We start from the raw sequence: 17,599 nt of genomic DNA on the forward strand, positions 1-17,599 counted from the left end.
AATTATCAAAATTGCTCTTGGTGTCTCTATAAGTATCACTCCAAAATGAAGTGTCTTTCATACTCAATTGCCTTCGAAGTGCAAAAAATACACACCTTTCTTCTCAATACCTTTCTTCCCAAGTTTCTTGTGGCCATTTCCACTACCATGTGAATGTTTCACATCGGAGTTGATGAGAGTTAGTTCTCAATTGAACAATAAGAATTTTGGCTCTCCAAAAATTAGAAACCTTTATACTAATAAAATTGAACTCCTCAATATAATAACTTCTTTTCTCCCACTCTTTACTAAATTCATCTATAACAAAAAAAAAAAAAAAAAAACAAAACAAAAAAAACCTTAATCTCTTAGCTGTCTATTCTATTCTGTTTCCCTCTTTCCCCTAACGAGACACTCCCTTCACTCGTGCAGACAACGCAGTTGAGTTTAAAGTAAGTATAAAAAGGAGGCGACTTCATACCAATACGTCTGGGTTAAAAAAACGGGTTTAAGAATCTAGGGAGGTTGAAGACGCAGTTAAGAGCGTTGGAAACCTGTGTCAACTTCGACCTTCAATGTGGAGGGTGTCGAAACTGGGCAGGCTGCAATTGAATGGACCACGTGCAAGATATCAGCTCCAACATCCTTCATCTTCTCAAGACAAGCCCAATTTTCAAATATTTGATAGGTACCTCAAGGGAAAGCAGGTACGCCTTTTTGCATATTTAAAATTGGTGCGCTCTGTTTTTCATTCGTATGCATACTGAAACGTTTCAGTTCCCTCAGAGAGACCGGGCTGCGTGGCTAATGAGCCCCACCGACAATTTTCTCGACACGGTCGCTGAAAGGTTGTTGGATCGTTTGGAGGTATGCGCTTTACATTTCTTTTTGCTGCCATTGGTGTTTTACTTTTCTTATCGTTTATGAACACGAAGTTTTCACAGTCCATGCTATACTAGTGATTGTAAAAAGCTTCCGAGAAAAAGCCCTTAAGACAGAAAGTTCAAGGATTCTTCAATATCTAAAAGAAAAATATATACTTACTTCAAAATGGTATGTTTTTATAGCATGCGCTTCCCTATTGCATTACATTGATTTGGATATGTTTTCTCTCCAACAAACATCTCGCCCCGTGACACTTTTGACTACGATAAGGGGGCGATTAAAGATGAATTTCGTCAATTGAGAAGTCTCATTATCAGTCTTTGAATTCTGAGAATGCACATCACTCACTTCAAAATTTAAAGTTGAATATATAAAAAACAAAATGAATATGAAATTTTTAAAATTTTAAATGATGTCCTGAGAGTCTGAGACTCGGCAATCTATGGGATCCAAGAGTTGAATTGCACTGCAAGAAACAATTGTCCCAACCAACAACCCACAACTCCCATTAATGACTATCCCCTGTTTCATTGCTGATTATGGATCTTCTGTTATGAATTTTGATCTAGTAATCTACTTTTTTTTTTTTTGGCTATCGCATATCTTCGAACAGGGCAAAGCTGTTAAAGATTTTACTTTTAGAGCATTAGCATAATTGATTCGTATGCCCTTGTATGCCATATGCCCCATGATGAAATGTCATTTCGTTTCTACTGATCCCAACGTGCAAAGGTGACAAACCCTGTTAGCTCATTCCTCTTTGCATATTTTCCACTTTGTTTTTTCGTATGTAAGATAGTGTGAGCTAGTTCTTAGTTGGGCTATTGGCATTTTAGCTTTCTATTTTATTTTCACTCCTATATAGTGTTTTTTGCTTGTGGTCATATGTGGGATTGAATTGCTTGACATAATATGCTCTTTTTTGCCCAAGTTGTTTTGTCCACATGGCTGCTTTGAATTTCTCTCTCATATACCTTTTGTTTTCCACATCTGCATTTTGACATTCTGCATGTTAATTCATCATTTACTCATCAACTTGGTATTTTGCTTCTGTTCTTTTTTCTTTTTAACTTTTACTCCGCTACTATTTTGGGTCAATGGTGTCTTCCCATGTTCTCTATTCTCTTGAAATATCCTAGCAGCCAAATCATCATTGCTGTAGCAATTGGAAAGGCTCTAGCCTCAGCTAAGAGGATCTTGTATGGGATTGTGGCTTTGATTTTGATACTGCTTGTAATCAAATGTCTTTGTAACCTTTCTTCATGCTTCCATTTTGATGTTGATGTGTTGCTGCCCCAAACTTCGCATCCATACAATACCATTGATGTAACAAGCAGCCCAAAGAATTTCATCTTTGTTTTCCAATCCCATAGCTCAGATGATTAGCATCTATTTTGAAGCATGTATAGATCTTTCCATTTCCTTTGTATCCTTTTTGTCTTACAAGTCTCCCAACTAAGGTTGCTGTGAAAATCAAGACCTAGATTTTTTTATTCCTTTACCTCTTGGAAGGAGTTGAAATGTCCTAGAATTAATATTTTTGGATTTTTACAAATGTTAGAATGTAATGCGATTCTGCACACTCTTTGATCACTATGAACATGATTTGGACAAGGTGAGAGCATGCAATGGTTGGGACACTAACTAACTAGCAGCGAGCCACACAGTTCTATAATGTGTGCAATGCGGAAAATTTAAACAATTAATCATGTCCAGATGGCATAGCCATTGAGACTTAAAATCTGAGCTGATTTGGTGGTGAACTGCATAGATAGGTACAATTTTGAATGATAAAGCAACGAGTAATCTAATAAATTCAATCTAGGACTTATGACAAACAGTTATCCAACAAACTGAAAGTAGACATTTTGTTAAACACTTGGAAAACAAAGTGTACTAAGTATGAAAAGAAAAATGCTCAGAATGAGAATTGATATTTGAGAGTACAATTGTAGGATAAACGAATGTTGCAAACTGTACCATCTGCGAGAAGTGTGCAGCTGACATGTCTTCAAATATGGAGATGATACTGTCCTTGTTTACCTGAATTAATAGTGCGAATCTCCTCTATCTGATTCTGCTGTATGGTAGATTTAATAAGTACTGAAGACTGGATTAACAATATTATATTTCTTGAAGATGTATGGCAACGATGTTCAATGATTTTTAAATATCAAGCACGATTTTTGTAACACTACTTTTCCCTGAGTATAAAATTGGGTAAATTTAATATATCAGAGTTAATTTTATATGGCAATGAATTTATTAGTGTTAATAATTAAGTTTAAAGATTATAAATTATATCTATAATTTAGATACAAATGCACAAAAATGCTTATTATTCAATGTTAACTAGTTTAAGACTTAAGCTCAATAATAACATCTTCAATAATAAATAAATTGACATCCAACAATATGATTATGATAAAAAATGGAATAAATAACATATTTAAAAAATTTAATTAAATTAACTCCCTTTCATTTAAATTAAAAAATATATTGCAATAAATTCAATACTTATTTTAATCATAGCTCTTGGAAAGGTCACTCTCGCCCTAGGAAGATGTAAGTGATATTAGCTCTCGCTATGGAACACTTTGGAAGACTTGTGTAAAAATATAGTCTATGCCTACTCGCACAAAATGGTAGCCAAGACAATTTCGGTGTAGTTTGTAACCAAATGTCTTTGTAACCTTTCTACATGCTTCCATTTCGATGTTGATGTGTTGCTGCCCCAAACTTCGCATCCATACAATACCATTGATGTAACAAGCAGCCCAAAGAATTTCATCTTTGTTTTCCAATCCCATAGCTCAGATGATTAGCATCTATTTTGAAGCATGTATAGATCTTTCCATTTCCTTTGTATCCTTTTTGTCTTACAAGTCTCCCAACTAAGGTTGCTGTGAAAATCAAGACCTAGATTTTTTTATTCCTTTACCTCTTGGAAGGAGTTGAAATGTCCTAGAATTAATATTTTTGGATTTTTACAAATGTTAGAATGTAATGCGATTCTGCACACTCTTTGATCACTATGAACATGATTTGGACAAGGTGAGAGCATGCAGTGGTTGGGACACTAACTAACTAGCAGCGAGCCACACAGTTCTATAATGTGTGCAATGCGGAAAATTTAAACAATTAATCATGTCTAGATGGCATAGCCATTGAGACTTAAAATCTGAGCTGATTTGGTGGTGAACTGCATAGATAGGTACAATTTTGAATGATAAAGCAATGAGTAATCTAATAAATTCAATCTAGGACTTATGACAAACAGCTATCCAACAAACTGAAAGTAGACATTTTGTTAAACACTTGGAAAACGAAGTGTACTAAGTATGAAAGGAAAAATGCTCAGAATGAGAATTGATATTTGAGAGTACTATTGTAGGATAAACCAATGTTGCAAACTATACCATCTGCGAGAAGTGTGCAGCTGACATGTCTTCAAATATGGAGATGATACTGTCCTTGTTTACCTGAATTAATAGTGCGAATCTCCTCTATCTTATTCTGCTGTATGGTAGATTTAATAAGTATTGAAGACTGGATTAACAATGTTATATTTCTTGAAGATGTATGGCAACGATGTTCAATGATTTTTAAATATCAAGCACGAGTTTTGTAACACTACTTTTCCCTGAGTATAAAATTGGGTAAATTTAATATATCAGAGTTAATTTTATATGGCAATGAATTTATTAGTGTTAATAATTAAGTTTAAAGATTATAAATTATATCTATAATTTAGATACAAATGCACAAAAATGCTTATTATTCAATGTTAACTAGTTTAAGACTTAAGCTCAATAATAACATCTTCAATAATAAATAAATTGACATCCAACAATATGATTATGATAAAAAATGGAATAAATAACATATTTAAAAAATTTAATTAAATTAACTCCATTTCATTTAAATTAAAAAATACGTTGCATTAAATTCAATACTTATTTTAATCATAGCTCTTGGAAAGGTCACTCTCGCCCTAGGAAGATGTAAGTGATATTAGCTCTCGCTATGGAACACTTTGGAAGACTTGTGTAAAAATATAGTCTATGCCTACTCGCACAAAATGGTAGCCAAGACAATTTCGGTGTACTTTGTAACCTTTCTACATGCTTCCATTTCGATGTTGATGTGTTGCTGCCCCAAACTTCACATCCATACAATACAATTGATGTAACAAGCAGCCCAAAGAATTTCATCTTTGTTTTCCAATCCCATAGCTCAGATGATTAGTATCTATTTTGAAGCATGTATAGATCTTTCCATTTCCTTTGTATCCTTTTTGTCTTACAAGTCTCCCAACTAAGGTTGCTGTGAAAATCAAGACCTAGATTTTTTTATTCCTTTACCTCTTGGAAGGAGTTGAAATGTCCTAGAATTAATATTTTTGGATTTTTACAAATGTTAGAATGTAATGCGATTCTGCACACTCTTTGATCACTATGAACATGATTTGGACAAGGTGAGAGCATGCAGTGGTTGGGACACTAACTAGCTAGCAGCAAGCCACACAGTTCTATAATGTGTGCAATGCGGAAAATTTAAACAATTAACCATGTCTAGATGGCATAGCCATTGAGACTTAAAATCTGAGCTGATTTGGTGGTGAACTGCATAGATAGGTACAATTTTGAATGATAAAGCAATGAGTAATCTAATAAATTCAATCTAGGACTTATGACAAACAGCTATCCAACAAACTGAAAGTAGACATTTTGTTAAACACTTGGAAAACAAAGTGTACTAAGTATGAAAAGAAAAATGCTCAGAATGAGAATTGATATTTGAGAGTACAATTGTAGGATGAACCAATGTTGCAAACTGTACCATCTGCGAGAAGTGTGCAGCTGACATGTCTTCAAATATGGAGATGATACTGTCCTTGTTTACCTGAATTAATAGTGCGAATCTCCTCTATCTGATTCTGCTGTATGGTAGATTTAATAAGTATTGAAGACTGGATTAACAATATTATATTTCTTGAAGATGTATGGCAACGATGTTCAATGATTTTTAAATATCAAGCACGAGTTTTGTAAGACTACTTTTCCTTGAGTATAAAATTGGGTAAATTTAATATATCAGAGTTAATTTTATATGGCAATGAATTTATTAGTGTTAATAGTTAAGTTTAAAGATTATAAATTATATCTATAATTTAGATACAAATGCACAAAAATGCTTATTAATCAATGTTAACTAGTTTAAGACTTAAGCTCAATAATAACATCTTCAATAATAAATAAATTGACATCCAACAATATGATTATGATAAAAAATGGAATAAATAACATATTTAAAAAATTTATTTAAATCAACTCCATTTCATTTAAATTAAAAAATATATTGCAAGAAATTCAATACTTATTTTAATCATAGCTCTTGGAAAGGTCACTCTCGCCCTAGGAAGATGTAAGTGATATTAGCTCTCGCTATGGAACACTTTGGAAGACTTGTGTAAAAATATAGTCTATGCCTGATCGCACAAAATGGTAGCCAAGACAATTTCGGTGTACTTTGTAACCCGATTCGGGCACACCTTCTCCGATGCCCATAGCCCCACCAAACCACCTTCTCCTTCCTTGAGTGATCTCCATGCCCCTTTCCAAGTATCACATAAATGCTTTATATAATTCTTAAGGGTTTGTTTCCAAACCATCACACCCTTTCATAATGGTTATCTTTAATAATTATTTATTAAATACATTTATTCTCCCCTTTTAAAAGAGTTTTCATTAATATTCTTCATTAATCTTCATTTTACCGAAAGACCTTATTATCCTTTAATTTTCTATCTCCTTTAATGCTTGTTGATGTGTTTTTTAGACACCTCTAACACAAAATAAAATACCAAAGGTATTATATCCTCTGCTGATCAAAATCTTTTGGGATGCTGAATTATATGATCAACCAAGATGACTCCAAGGTTTCTATTTACAGGTCATGACGTGTGGATAGCTCAATGGTTTGATGTGTTTGCTAGCAATCCAAGGGGACTTACGTTGAATACTTGAATGCTGAACTTTTGGATGTTGCTGGAACGTGAAAATTAACTTGATTCAAAAAGGGCAAAAGGATAGGGTTTAAGAAGACTATGCTACTCCTAAGATCAAAGATAACAATGAATGTTACTTGGATAGACAAATTCCTTCATATCAAGTCTTGCTTCTTCATGATAACAACAACTACACAAGATTGATGTGATCTTCTAGGGATGAGAAAGGTTTTCATATTATGAATACTCATGCAAATACCCATGCATGAGGCAACTTGAATAAGTATCCACAATTGAACTAAACACAAGTTTAAGGTTCAGGCTAACTTTGCACTGTAGCATACAATCAGCAAGCTACAAAAAGTATGAACCAAGGAGTTCATCAAAATATCTTCATAAGCATACATTATAATCAATGAACTTCAATTAAACTACGAGAAGTAGACAAGAAACCATGCTACAAGTGGAAATAACACCAAATTCACCATAACTTCAATGAAATTAAGTATTACTCCAACAAGCCTTTGCAACAACTTGAAGTTTTCCTCCTCCTACTCTACTCTAACTATTAGGTAATTGCTATCTAACCACTGCTCTTCTCCTATTGTCTTCTTGTCTTATTTCTCCTATGTTAACCCTTACAAATGAGAAAACTGAGCCTTACATAGAGGTCTCATTACAATGAATGGCTCAAATTGATTCACAATCAATGGCCAAAGATGAAAAATCTAATTACGGTTTGTTACAACTCTCTTTCTTTTTTTATTTTTTTATTTTAGAAATGCCTGGTAAACTTTTTAACGTGATCGGCGACGTTGGCATGACACGCCCTCTGGCTCCACGTGAAACGCTTTTGACCCGGAGCTATGAATGGTGAGGCCACAATCGGGGGACCTCATCCCCACACTTCACTTGTTCTAACCCGCGAGCACAACGACCCAGCAAAGACACAAGGCTTGTGAGCACAATGGCCCAACAGGTTTGAATCTTGGTGGCCCCTTCACCAACGAAGTGTTTTAACCGCGACACTACATGTCTGAAGACAAAAACAACAACTCCCTTTCAACCAGTGAGAAAATCACCTTTAATTTGACATATGTTCCACATTGAATGTGAACCAATAGAAAATGAGGCTAGGTATCTCGAAGTTTGTGCCTCCATGGATGAGTCAGATGCATTGCATCTAGACATATTGATGTGGAACTCCTCGATTGGGTGAGTGATGATAAGGATGCCACCTTAGCTTGCATTGTAGACTTGATACCTCATCACAAGTAAGTGTGATCTAGAGCAACATCTCTTGATATTCAATGCCTCCAAGCTTGGTGTGATGATGATGGCAGCATCACGATCAAGTCAACCTTTTACCCTTGCTTGCCTATCTTGCCTTGATGTTGATTTGTGTGATCTCTCCTTTACACTTTGGGGTCTTGACCTCTTCATGTCGCCATGATGCAATGAGAGTCTTGCATAGATCCTCTCAAGTTGCAATACTAGCCGTGGATGCCCTCTTTGTTGCCATTGATGTGGTGAGAGCCTTGATGAAATAAAGATCCTTGATGATGATCTTGCTTGAGTTCCCCTTTTCATCCTCATATTTTCCTCTTGAAGGTCTTTGAACTTGTCTTGATCAACTTGAATTTATGATCTTCATCATGTCGTGATGATGCCTTGACTAGGTAGAACTCTTTCCCTTTGAATTGTTGTTGGTGAGTCATCCATCCACTTCCTTAGAATAATTTGACCTCCACCTCAAGCAGCAAAGCTCCTTTTCAATGTAGTCTCCATATTTCATGCTATTGCCCCTATTGATTAATCCTGGTTGTGATTGTATCACTAAGGTGGTGGAGTCCTCCTTTGAAGTGCTGATTTGATCTTGTCACAATCAAACCGCCCCTTAACTTTCACCTGCAAAACAAACAAGGAGATAATCAAACATCATAAAACACCCTTACTTTGCCTATTGTTCATCCCTATATGCTTGATTCTTTGTTGATTAGATGATATCTAAAGTCTGATTTAAGTTTGATCACACATCCTTAATTCTGATATGATCTTTGATTAGTCTGATTCTCCCATGATTGCTAACTTGAACTGTCCTAAAACTTCTGTAAATGATTTTGCATCCACTTCAATTGAGAATTTGATCAAATGAAATGATCAAATAGTTTGGAAAGTTTGCTGATCTCAATGAAGGGTTTCTATCAAGTTCGCTTGGAGAGATTGCTTTGAATGATGTTTGATTGAAATGGAATACTTCTTCTTATAGGCACCAATGAGTGGGGTATGCCTCTTCACCTGATAGCCGACTTGGCTTTGCAATGAAGTGTTTTATTTCTTCATGCTGAGCGCTTTATCCTCATGTTAACTTGGCCGACTCCTTAAACACATCAGCTTCTCCCTTTGGCAGCATTTTGACCTTCAATTGCACAATGGTAGCAGCATTTCATGCTTGGTTTGCATAAACATTTCGGCTTTCTTCCTTTCATATGCACAACCTTAGCTTGGGCAGCATTTAGCCTTTCATTTGCACAAGTTGAGCTTGGGCAGTATTTGGGTGTTCATTTGTATTATGATTTTGGCTTCAAGCCCTTTGTTTGCACTTTGCACAATCAACTTTAGGCGGCCTTTATCTCTTTGTTTGCATAATCAATTCAGTCTTAAACCCTTGGTTTGCACAATGATGGTGGTGAATTTAGTCTCTTTTACACAAGCTGTTCTTGAGTGGACTTTAGGTCTTTAATTGCAGAATGAATTCGGTATTTTGGGCTTCATTTGCATCATGGTTTCGGTATCAAGGGCTTCATTTGCACAAGCTAGGCATGGTTTAGGGTCTCATTTGCAAAAGGAAGCTTGTTTGATCAACTATTGATCACTTCATTGCACCAAGGCAAAGTGGTGTTTTGTGCTTCATTTGCACAAGTTTGCAAGTCGGCATTTTGGGGTTGGTTTGCAATTTGCACAAAGTTGGCGGTATTTGAGGCTTCATTTGTACAAGTTTGCAAGTCGGCATTTTGGGGTTCTTTTGCACAAGAATTTCGACCCTTAGGTGCTCACTTGCACAAATTTGTCTTGCTAGCAAGCAAGCCACCACCAAGAGCATGAGTTGAGCAAAATTTTGTCTTAGCCAAAATTTGAATTTTCATCCAAATTTCTTCATTTTGATCACTTATCTAACATTGCCCTAGATTATCTCATGATTTTTGCCCCTCTAGCATTTTTTCAATTCTAGGGTCTATTCGCACAAATGCCGCTTGATGAGCAAACCAATCCTAGGACCATGCCTTCAGCAAGAATCTTACTTAGTCAATTTTTCATCTTAAAGATTTTAGCAAGCTCAACCCTTTCACGCTTCATCAGTCAGGTATTCTTCATCCTTAGGGGTGGTTTTGACCACCATTCTCAAACTTATCCTTGACATCCCAAAAGCCTAGGGTCTACCTCATGTATACAAGTGAGACCTTGATGACTTGATCACCAAGAACAATTTAATCATGCATGAAATATCCCCTGTAGTAGATAGACTGAATATGCAAGGAATATTTGCAAACAGTTGGCTGTCAAACTGCGTGTTATGCAGTTTATGTAATTTGCGTGTTATGCTGTTTGACTGTCTCAGAGTTTTTAGACTTGTTTAGGAGATGTCAACCACAAATTCTCATCAATGAGCGACTAGCAAACAACTTCTTGTTTTGAGACACAACTAGTTTAAAACCTTATTACTCCTTTTTATTCAATAGACAATGATCAAATAAGCTCTTACATTACCCTCACTTATGACCAAACTCTTGACATTTATTACTCAGAATTTTTGAGGACATATGACAGCCATGAACATTAACAAACTATCTGAAAAGTACATAGAATGGTGCCAAAAGAACCTGTTATGAATCGCCTAGCCTGGCAATTGAAGAAGCAAGCAATATCATCCATTGTGGAGTCTTCAATAAGCTAAATCGACCCTTCTCTCCAAATCGCCCCTGCTGCTGTCATAAAGGTCTGATTATCATTGATTTTCCAGCGCTACACTCTTCTTCTCAACTCCTAAATGATTGCTGTCTCCCTCCAATCAAATCGCCAATGCCAAATGCCAAGTTTGATGCAAGTGTGGGTGTCTAGGAGCAAAATCGTGGGAATTAGCAGTCTGATACAACTTGTCTTCAGATCTGATTTGGACACTAAATTCTTCTTATTACCCCTCTCAAATGCCAAGTTTGCCCGGCAATTGAAGAAGCAAGCAATATCATCCATTTTGGAGTCTTCAATAAGCTAAATCGACCCTTCTCTCCAAATCGCCCCTGCTGCTGTCATAAAGGTCTGATTATCATTGATTTTCCAGTGCTACACTCTTCTTCTCAACTCCTAAATGATCGCTGTCTCCCTCCAATCAAATCGCCAATGCCAAATGCCAAGTTTGATGCAAGTGTGGGTGTCTAGGAGCAAAATCGTGGGAATTAGCAGTCTGATACAACTTGTCTTCAGATCTGATTTGGACACTAAATTCTTCTTATTACCCCTCTCAAATACTTCTAATAGAATCGCCTTATGCTTCCAAGGCTAGCGCTGTCCTCCAAAGTATGCTTGATGCTTCAACTAGGAAATAATAGCAAAATCAAGGGTATGAAGGATGGAATCCGATTTGTCTCAGACCTGCAACATGACCCAATTTCCACCTCTAAATGATCTCCAAATAAATCGCCTTCCTTCTCTAATAAAATTCGATGCACTTAGGAGGCCCAAGATAATATGTTGAACACACCACGAAGCCAACTATCATGAAGATGCAACAAATCTTAATAAGGCACAATATGGAAGACTGAAGTTATCTCCCACTCTCATCTGCAACCCCTCGGAGGATCTTTCACCACCTCAGTTATGCAAATCATAGGGAGCTTTCGTTCCCAAATGATTAGTCTGCAGAAACCCTTGGCTCCACAAGTCTACACAAGAGAAGATATCCAAACAACCGATGATGAACTATGAACTAACCCCCTCTATTTATTCTTTTCTCTTCCAATCGATTGGTTCCTTCTAGAAGATTCTTCTCTAACAAACTCATATTCTTTTATTATACTTTATTATTTTATTACACATATTATTTAATTGCACTTTTAAATATTATTACATTATAATTAAAGTGCACATGTGACATCATACGTGTAATCTCCTTATCTCACCATAAAATCTTGTAGACATAAAATGTGAAGCCACAAATATCTGCCAAGTCAACCCCCTAATCAATCCCCTTGACCTACGAGGGTCAAATGACAGGCCAAACTCCTCTGCGGACTGATCCTCATGAAAATGGAGACATTACAATGCAAGCCTCATCAAACTTTGACTCCAACACTTAAGCGAATCAACCCAAGTGAGCAAGGACTTTAGGAAATGTCCTGCAACTTAACAACATTTGATGACATTGACAACATTAGTGACATTTGCAATTTTGACATCTCCAAATAACCTGACCTTAATTTCCAATCTGAGAGATCCAACCTCTTCACAAGCAAAGGTTAATGACTAAGAGACTGACACTAAGACAAGATCACAACATCAAAACCCTAAGCAAAGCAAAAAGTAGGGGTCCCCATTTGCAATGGGGCAATGTGTGAAATGTCACAACAATGCTTCCATAACTTTATTTTCACTTTGGATAAAAAGTTTCATAACAAGTTTGGCCTATGCCACTCATGAGAGAAGGGCAGCAACTTCTACCAAATAATCTTCATAACTTCAAAGATATGTGCAGTCCATTTTCAATTGAAATGTCCTAATAGCAAGTGCCAAAAAACCACCAAATCGTTGACTTCCTTTTCAAGCTGTGGTTGGCATAAACAAAGCTGTTGGAACCCGATGTATCGTAAAGTTGAGATTACCACAAAGGTGTCATCAATAATATTCCAGCTAAGAAATAGATCGTGTTCAAATAAAGATTTATGCAATTTTTAAATAATAGATTTCACCTGCTGTGGATGATAAAAACTCATGTTTTCTCCCTTAATTTCCTTGCAAGTTCAATTGCTCCATGCAACAGCCACAAAAGTTAATACAACCCTTGTGTTAAACCGCCAAGTTGCTGATTCGGGTATGGGTGCAGGCACGGCGGTATGACAAATTTTTTTCTGTTGGGTACGGGTATGCCTATATATATATATATATATATCTTCTTATAGCTATAATTTATAAATTTGAAGTTTGAACATATATATATGTTCAAACCCCAAAATTATAAATTATAACTATAAGAAGAGTGATACTCATAAATCCGTTATTGCAAATAAATAAATTTTTTAAATACCTCATAATATCTTATTCATAACTTGCAAAATTGACAATATTCAAGTTTTAGAATGTCATTACACAATGAAAATTCAAATTACAATCAATATTTAATATTCATATTCATCTTCATTAGACGCATCAAGGTCAACATTGGTTCAACTTCATTTGAACCACAATCCATTAGATTGCCACTCCCACTAGCTACGTTTGTGTTAAGTGCAAGAGCTGCCTCATCTAGAGAGACTTGGGCAAGCCGTGCAACTGTAGCAACTAAATCAGCACACTCAGGGGCTAGACCCCAATTCTTTGTCACACCCTCATTGTATTCAAGTGTCTTATGTGACAATAGATGAGAGTTGGAGTATATGTAGACCATATCTTCTGCTTTTTTTGCAGCCAAATGGTTGCGCTTGACCGAGTGTATGAAGGAGTATGTACTCCAATTCCACTCAGCTAAAGAAGAACTTGCAACTTGAGTTTGCATACAACATTTAATGTTTAATTTTATAATTCAAGAATCAGAATTTAAAATATAAATTAAAAACAAAATGTTAAGATAATATATAATATGATGGTATCAAATGAAAAATTGTAAAAGCAAAAAAATTCGTACTTGGGAGAGAATTTCAATTGCAAGAGGCTGCAAGAAAAGGAAGCCTTGACCATGTACATACCACCACTCATCAGCACTCATCCTATATTTGTCATGAAAATCAGAAATATCATGATATTTTGATGATATGAGTTGGCCAAACTCACTCAAGACAATACTTCAAATTTCTTCATCTATATATATCTTTCTAAATGCAGCCTTATAGCCAGTAGCAACCTTCCCATCTCTATATGGTGCCACCCTCCTTGACAATTAAAAAATACACGTCATATATCAACTATTAAAAAATAAAAAACTAAAAAATTTAAATTGCCTTCAACAACTCCAAGTTGGAGGAGGTCCTGAATATGGCTTGTGACATATGATGATTAGTCACAGTCTGTAGATTTCTTTGACCTATTCAATTTGTGTGCCAATCTTTTGCAAGATTAAATTGAGTGAGTGGACTACACATGGTGTCCAAAAAATGTGACTATATGTAGCCTCCACTATAGACCCAATTGCCCTACAATTTTTAGCATTGTCCATTATGATTTGGACAACATTTTCAAGCCCTACCATCTCAATGGATTCTATGAGAATATTGACAATGAAACTTGTATCTTTTACTTGCCTTTCACAATCCATTGCCTTCAAAAACATTGCCCCTTTAGGGGATACTGCGATAACATTGATTAATTGTCTATTTTTGCAATATTTCCATCCATAAAAAATTATGGACACGCTTGTTTCCGGCCATGTATCTTTGATCGCTTGCAATTGTAAGGACCCACTTGTCCTAACCGAAAAATAATCAACAGAATTGATTTCTAACATTCATTTATTAAAGTCTACTCAAAATTTAACATTCAACACAAGTAAGATTTATAAGTTAACAAGTATGAGAGAAATTGAAATATGATGCCAAATAGATTATTACAACCATTAGTTGGCATGCACATGAATAAGATAAATTAAAGGTAACCAAAAGTTAATGTGCATGAAAACCATGAATCACTTAAATTAGCATCAATGTAGCCATCCAACTCGAGCGTTAAGCATTCATAGAGGAACTCATCAAAGAGAACACATACGTAATGGTTCATGTGTATGGTTATAGTAAACTTAGAAAAAACTTAAAGTATGCATCAACTTAACCAAGCATTCATGAAATGAAGGAAAACTAAGCATGAAAGCACACAATCCACAATCATGCACAAGAAGGGCACATGTTAGTAGGTTAGTGGTTTGTAGTTTTAATTACTTTTTGTTAGTTACATTCTCTTGGCGACTTCTTGTCGCATTTTTGATAGTAGGCCTCGTAGGCCCCTTACATATCTTACATAGCTTACATAGCTTGATTTTGAGACCACATTGGGCCTTATTACAATGATTAAATAATACAACATACTTTTAATACACAAGATTTTACAATGATATAGATGAATCTCTTTCTTTGGATGTAGCTTCTTCCTTGCCATTTGACTCACCTGCATCTGCAATCTAGAAGACGGACATATAACCCAGGTGTTTTATCCGCCCAACCAATCGAAGCTTATGCTTCTTGGTGCTCATGACAAGCTCCTGTCCCTCACGACAGAGTTTCCTAGCAAACCAACATCAACTTGCGGGAATGGAACCTGTGCGTGCATGTAGTATCTAACAACCAAACTGTTGAATTTAGCTACATGTGTTATGGCAGGGAGAAAATTTATTAAGTTTTGGCCAAATTAACCCTATTGGGGTAGGTGCAAACACCCTTCCCTGATTTATCCCATAAACAAGCACATCTTTTCGAATAAAACATCCTTCATAGACAGTGAAAAGATATTGCCCCTCTCGGATAAATTCAGTATTAGATTTATTTATGGATTTCATATATTATTTCTACCTAGTTATAAATGCCCATTTATCTGGAATGAATAACCACATTCTTATGATTACATATATACATCTATTACAGACTATACCAATTGTTTTAAAAAAAAACAAAAACTACCAAACACCTAACAATATGGATTTCAACCTCTAATACCAGAGAAGAAGATAAATGATTCGACTTACCCTGCCTGACAAAACTATGATTGGCAGAAAGAATAATTAACCTAGTTTGATTGGGAGAGATTCAAACAACTTCCAACCACAGACACCACAGAAGGGAGTAAATAAAGAAATTGATTTCATATCGTCTATAACACAGTAGCAAATACAGAACGACCTAACCACAAAGGAAAAAATGAAGGGTTCAATACATCCAAGGTATATCTGCTAGCCTGTCATATCAATCATTGTCAGTAAATCTGCAATGTATATTATGTCGATAGGAGTTCGACTGGCTCATTTGAAGAATGAGAAAACATCATCAGCAATCAAAATGGTCAACCGATTTATAATTGAAAATAAAAAATAAAAGAAGCAATGTAACAGTAATTAAGGTGTTTCACCTTGCAAATCGTGGAGAGGAGGGGTGTAGGGGTGGCTCTCCCTGCAGACTAACTGACTTCTCCAATCAACTATACAAGTCGATGTATCAATAGAGCCCAAATCTGCTAGAAAAAAAGTGAGAAGAGAGGTGAATGCAAGGTGGCGCCAACCTTTCTCAGTCCAGCTCGATTGCTTTCTCTAACTAAATTCGCCTATTGTGCAGGTTGCGAAATTTGCTGACAGAGTGGAGGAAGGGGGGGGGGGGGGGCGTAGACTCCTTGGAACTGGAGTTCAATTTGACAGATCCAAATCAACCTTGCGTCCAATGTGGAAGGGAAGGGGGCAATTTAGATGCAGATCGGCTGAAATCGACTTCAACTCGCAGCCATTGGAGGGGGAGGCGTGGGCTCTCCCTGCCACAAATCGACCTTCCAGCTCACTGAAAAACAGCTTGATCCTACCCCAAACTAATTTGTAGACTAATGGAAACACAAAGAAGAATGAGAGGGGGTAGGATTTCTTGTTAACAATTTCCTTTGAATATTTTTGGACGTCCAGATAAGATAGTTGGCTCCAAATTTATAATAAGCTTGCATGGATCTAGATTGACAAAAATCTTGGTGATTAGAGAGTTAGAAGTGAAGAAAAGAATTTAGATTAGCTAGTTAAGAAAATTGAACAAGAGTTGGACTGGATTGATTAGCCAGTTAGGGAAAATAAATTGAGAGTTGACAGGAAGTTACTGAGAGTTTAACTCTCCATCAAAATTTGAAACTCAAGTTTTAAATTTAAAACACGCCTAAATATAAATAAGTCATTAAATTAATATTTTAAATTCATTTACTTATAATTATATTTAATATTTTATGTTTCAATTGTATCATAATGTTATTTATTATCAACTTCCCAAATCGATTTTATTAATTAATTAATTTTTTTAATTATTATATGTGTGTACAGGTTACATTCCTTGGGTCACTGCCGACGAGCTAGGAGACCCCTCCTCGATCATATGTCCGCCTTCCACGGTCGTCCCTGCATCCACCTCACACTCAACAAAGTCGTCAGATCATATAATTTTTTTATTAACATCACATAATTATCATCAAATGTCATCGATAATATCAACTAGCATAATAATTAATCATCACATTAACAAAATGTCGTTAGGCATAATAATGTCGCCAAGCGTCATAATGTCAAAATAATAACATCAAACACCATATTGTCAAGTAATATCAATGCCTATCTTATCAATTTAATCTAAAACTTCTTATCTAAAACAAGTCGTGACATCCTTCCCTGCTAGGAAGAGACATCGTCCTGATGTCTTATTACACAACATGCATGAAAATAATAATAACTAAGTCCATCAAAGCAAATGCGGGAAATAACGCTCAATATCCTCAGTGTTTTCCCATGTAGCA

At 35.8% G+C, this 17,599-nt stretch overlaps 1 protein-coding gene across 4 annotated transcripts in view; it reads left to right on the forward strand.

Moving 5' to 3' along the window:
- Positions 1 to 401: 401 nt before the first annotated feature.
- Positions 402 to 17,599, forward strand: part of LOC131036811 (putative methyltransferase At1g22800, mitochondrial) — a 151,222-nt gene continuing 134,024 nt past the window's right edge. For 2 of the 4 annotated variants that reach the window (XM_059221487.1, XM_059221488.1), the window contains exons 1-2: positions 402 to 686; positions 766 to 846. In XM_059221487.1, the coding sequence (XP_059077470.1) occupies positions 555 to 686; positions 766 to 846 (213 nt within the window). In that variant the 5' untranslated portion in view covers positions 402 to 554. The remainder of the gene's footprint in view (positions 687 to 765; positions 847 to 17,599) is intronic. The other 2 variants (XM_059221485.1, XM_059221486.1) reach the window with 2 other exon arrangements.

Source organism: Cryptomeria japonica, chromosome 5, assembly GCF_030272615.1.
Source record: "Cryptomeria japonica chromosome 5, Sugi_1.0, whole genome shotgun sequence".
Lineage (NCBI taxonomy): Eukaryota > Viridiplantae > Streptophyta > Pinopsida > Cupressales > Cupressaceae > Cryptomeria > Cryptomeria japonica.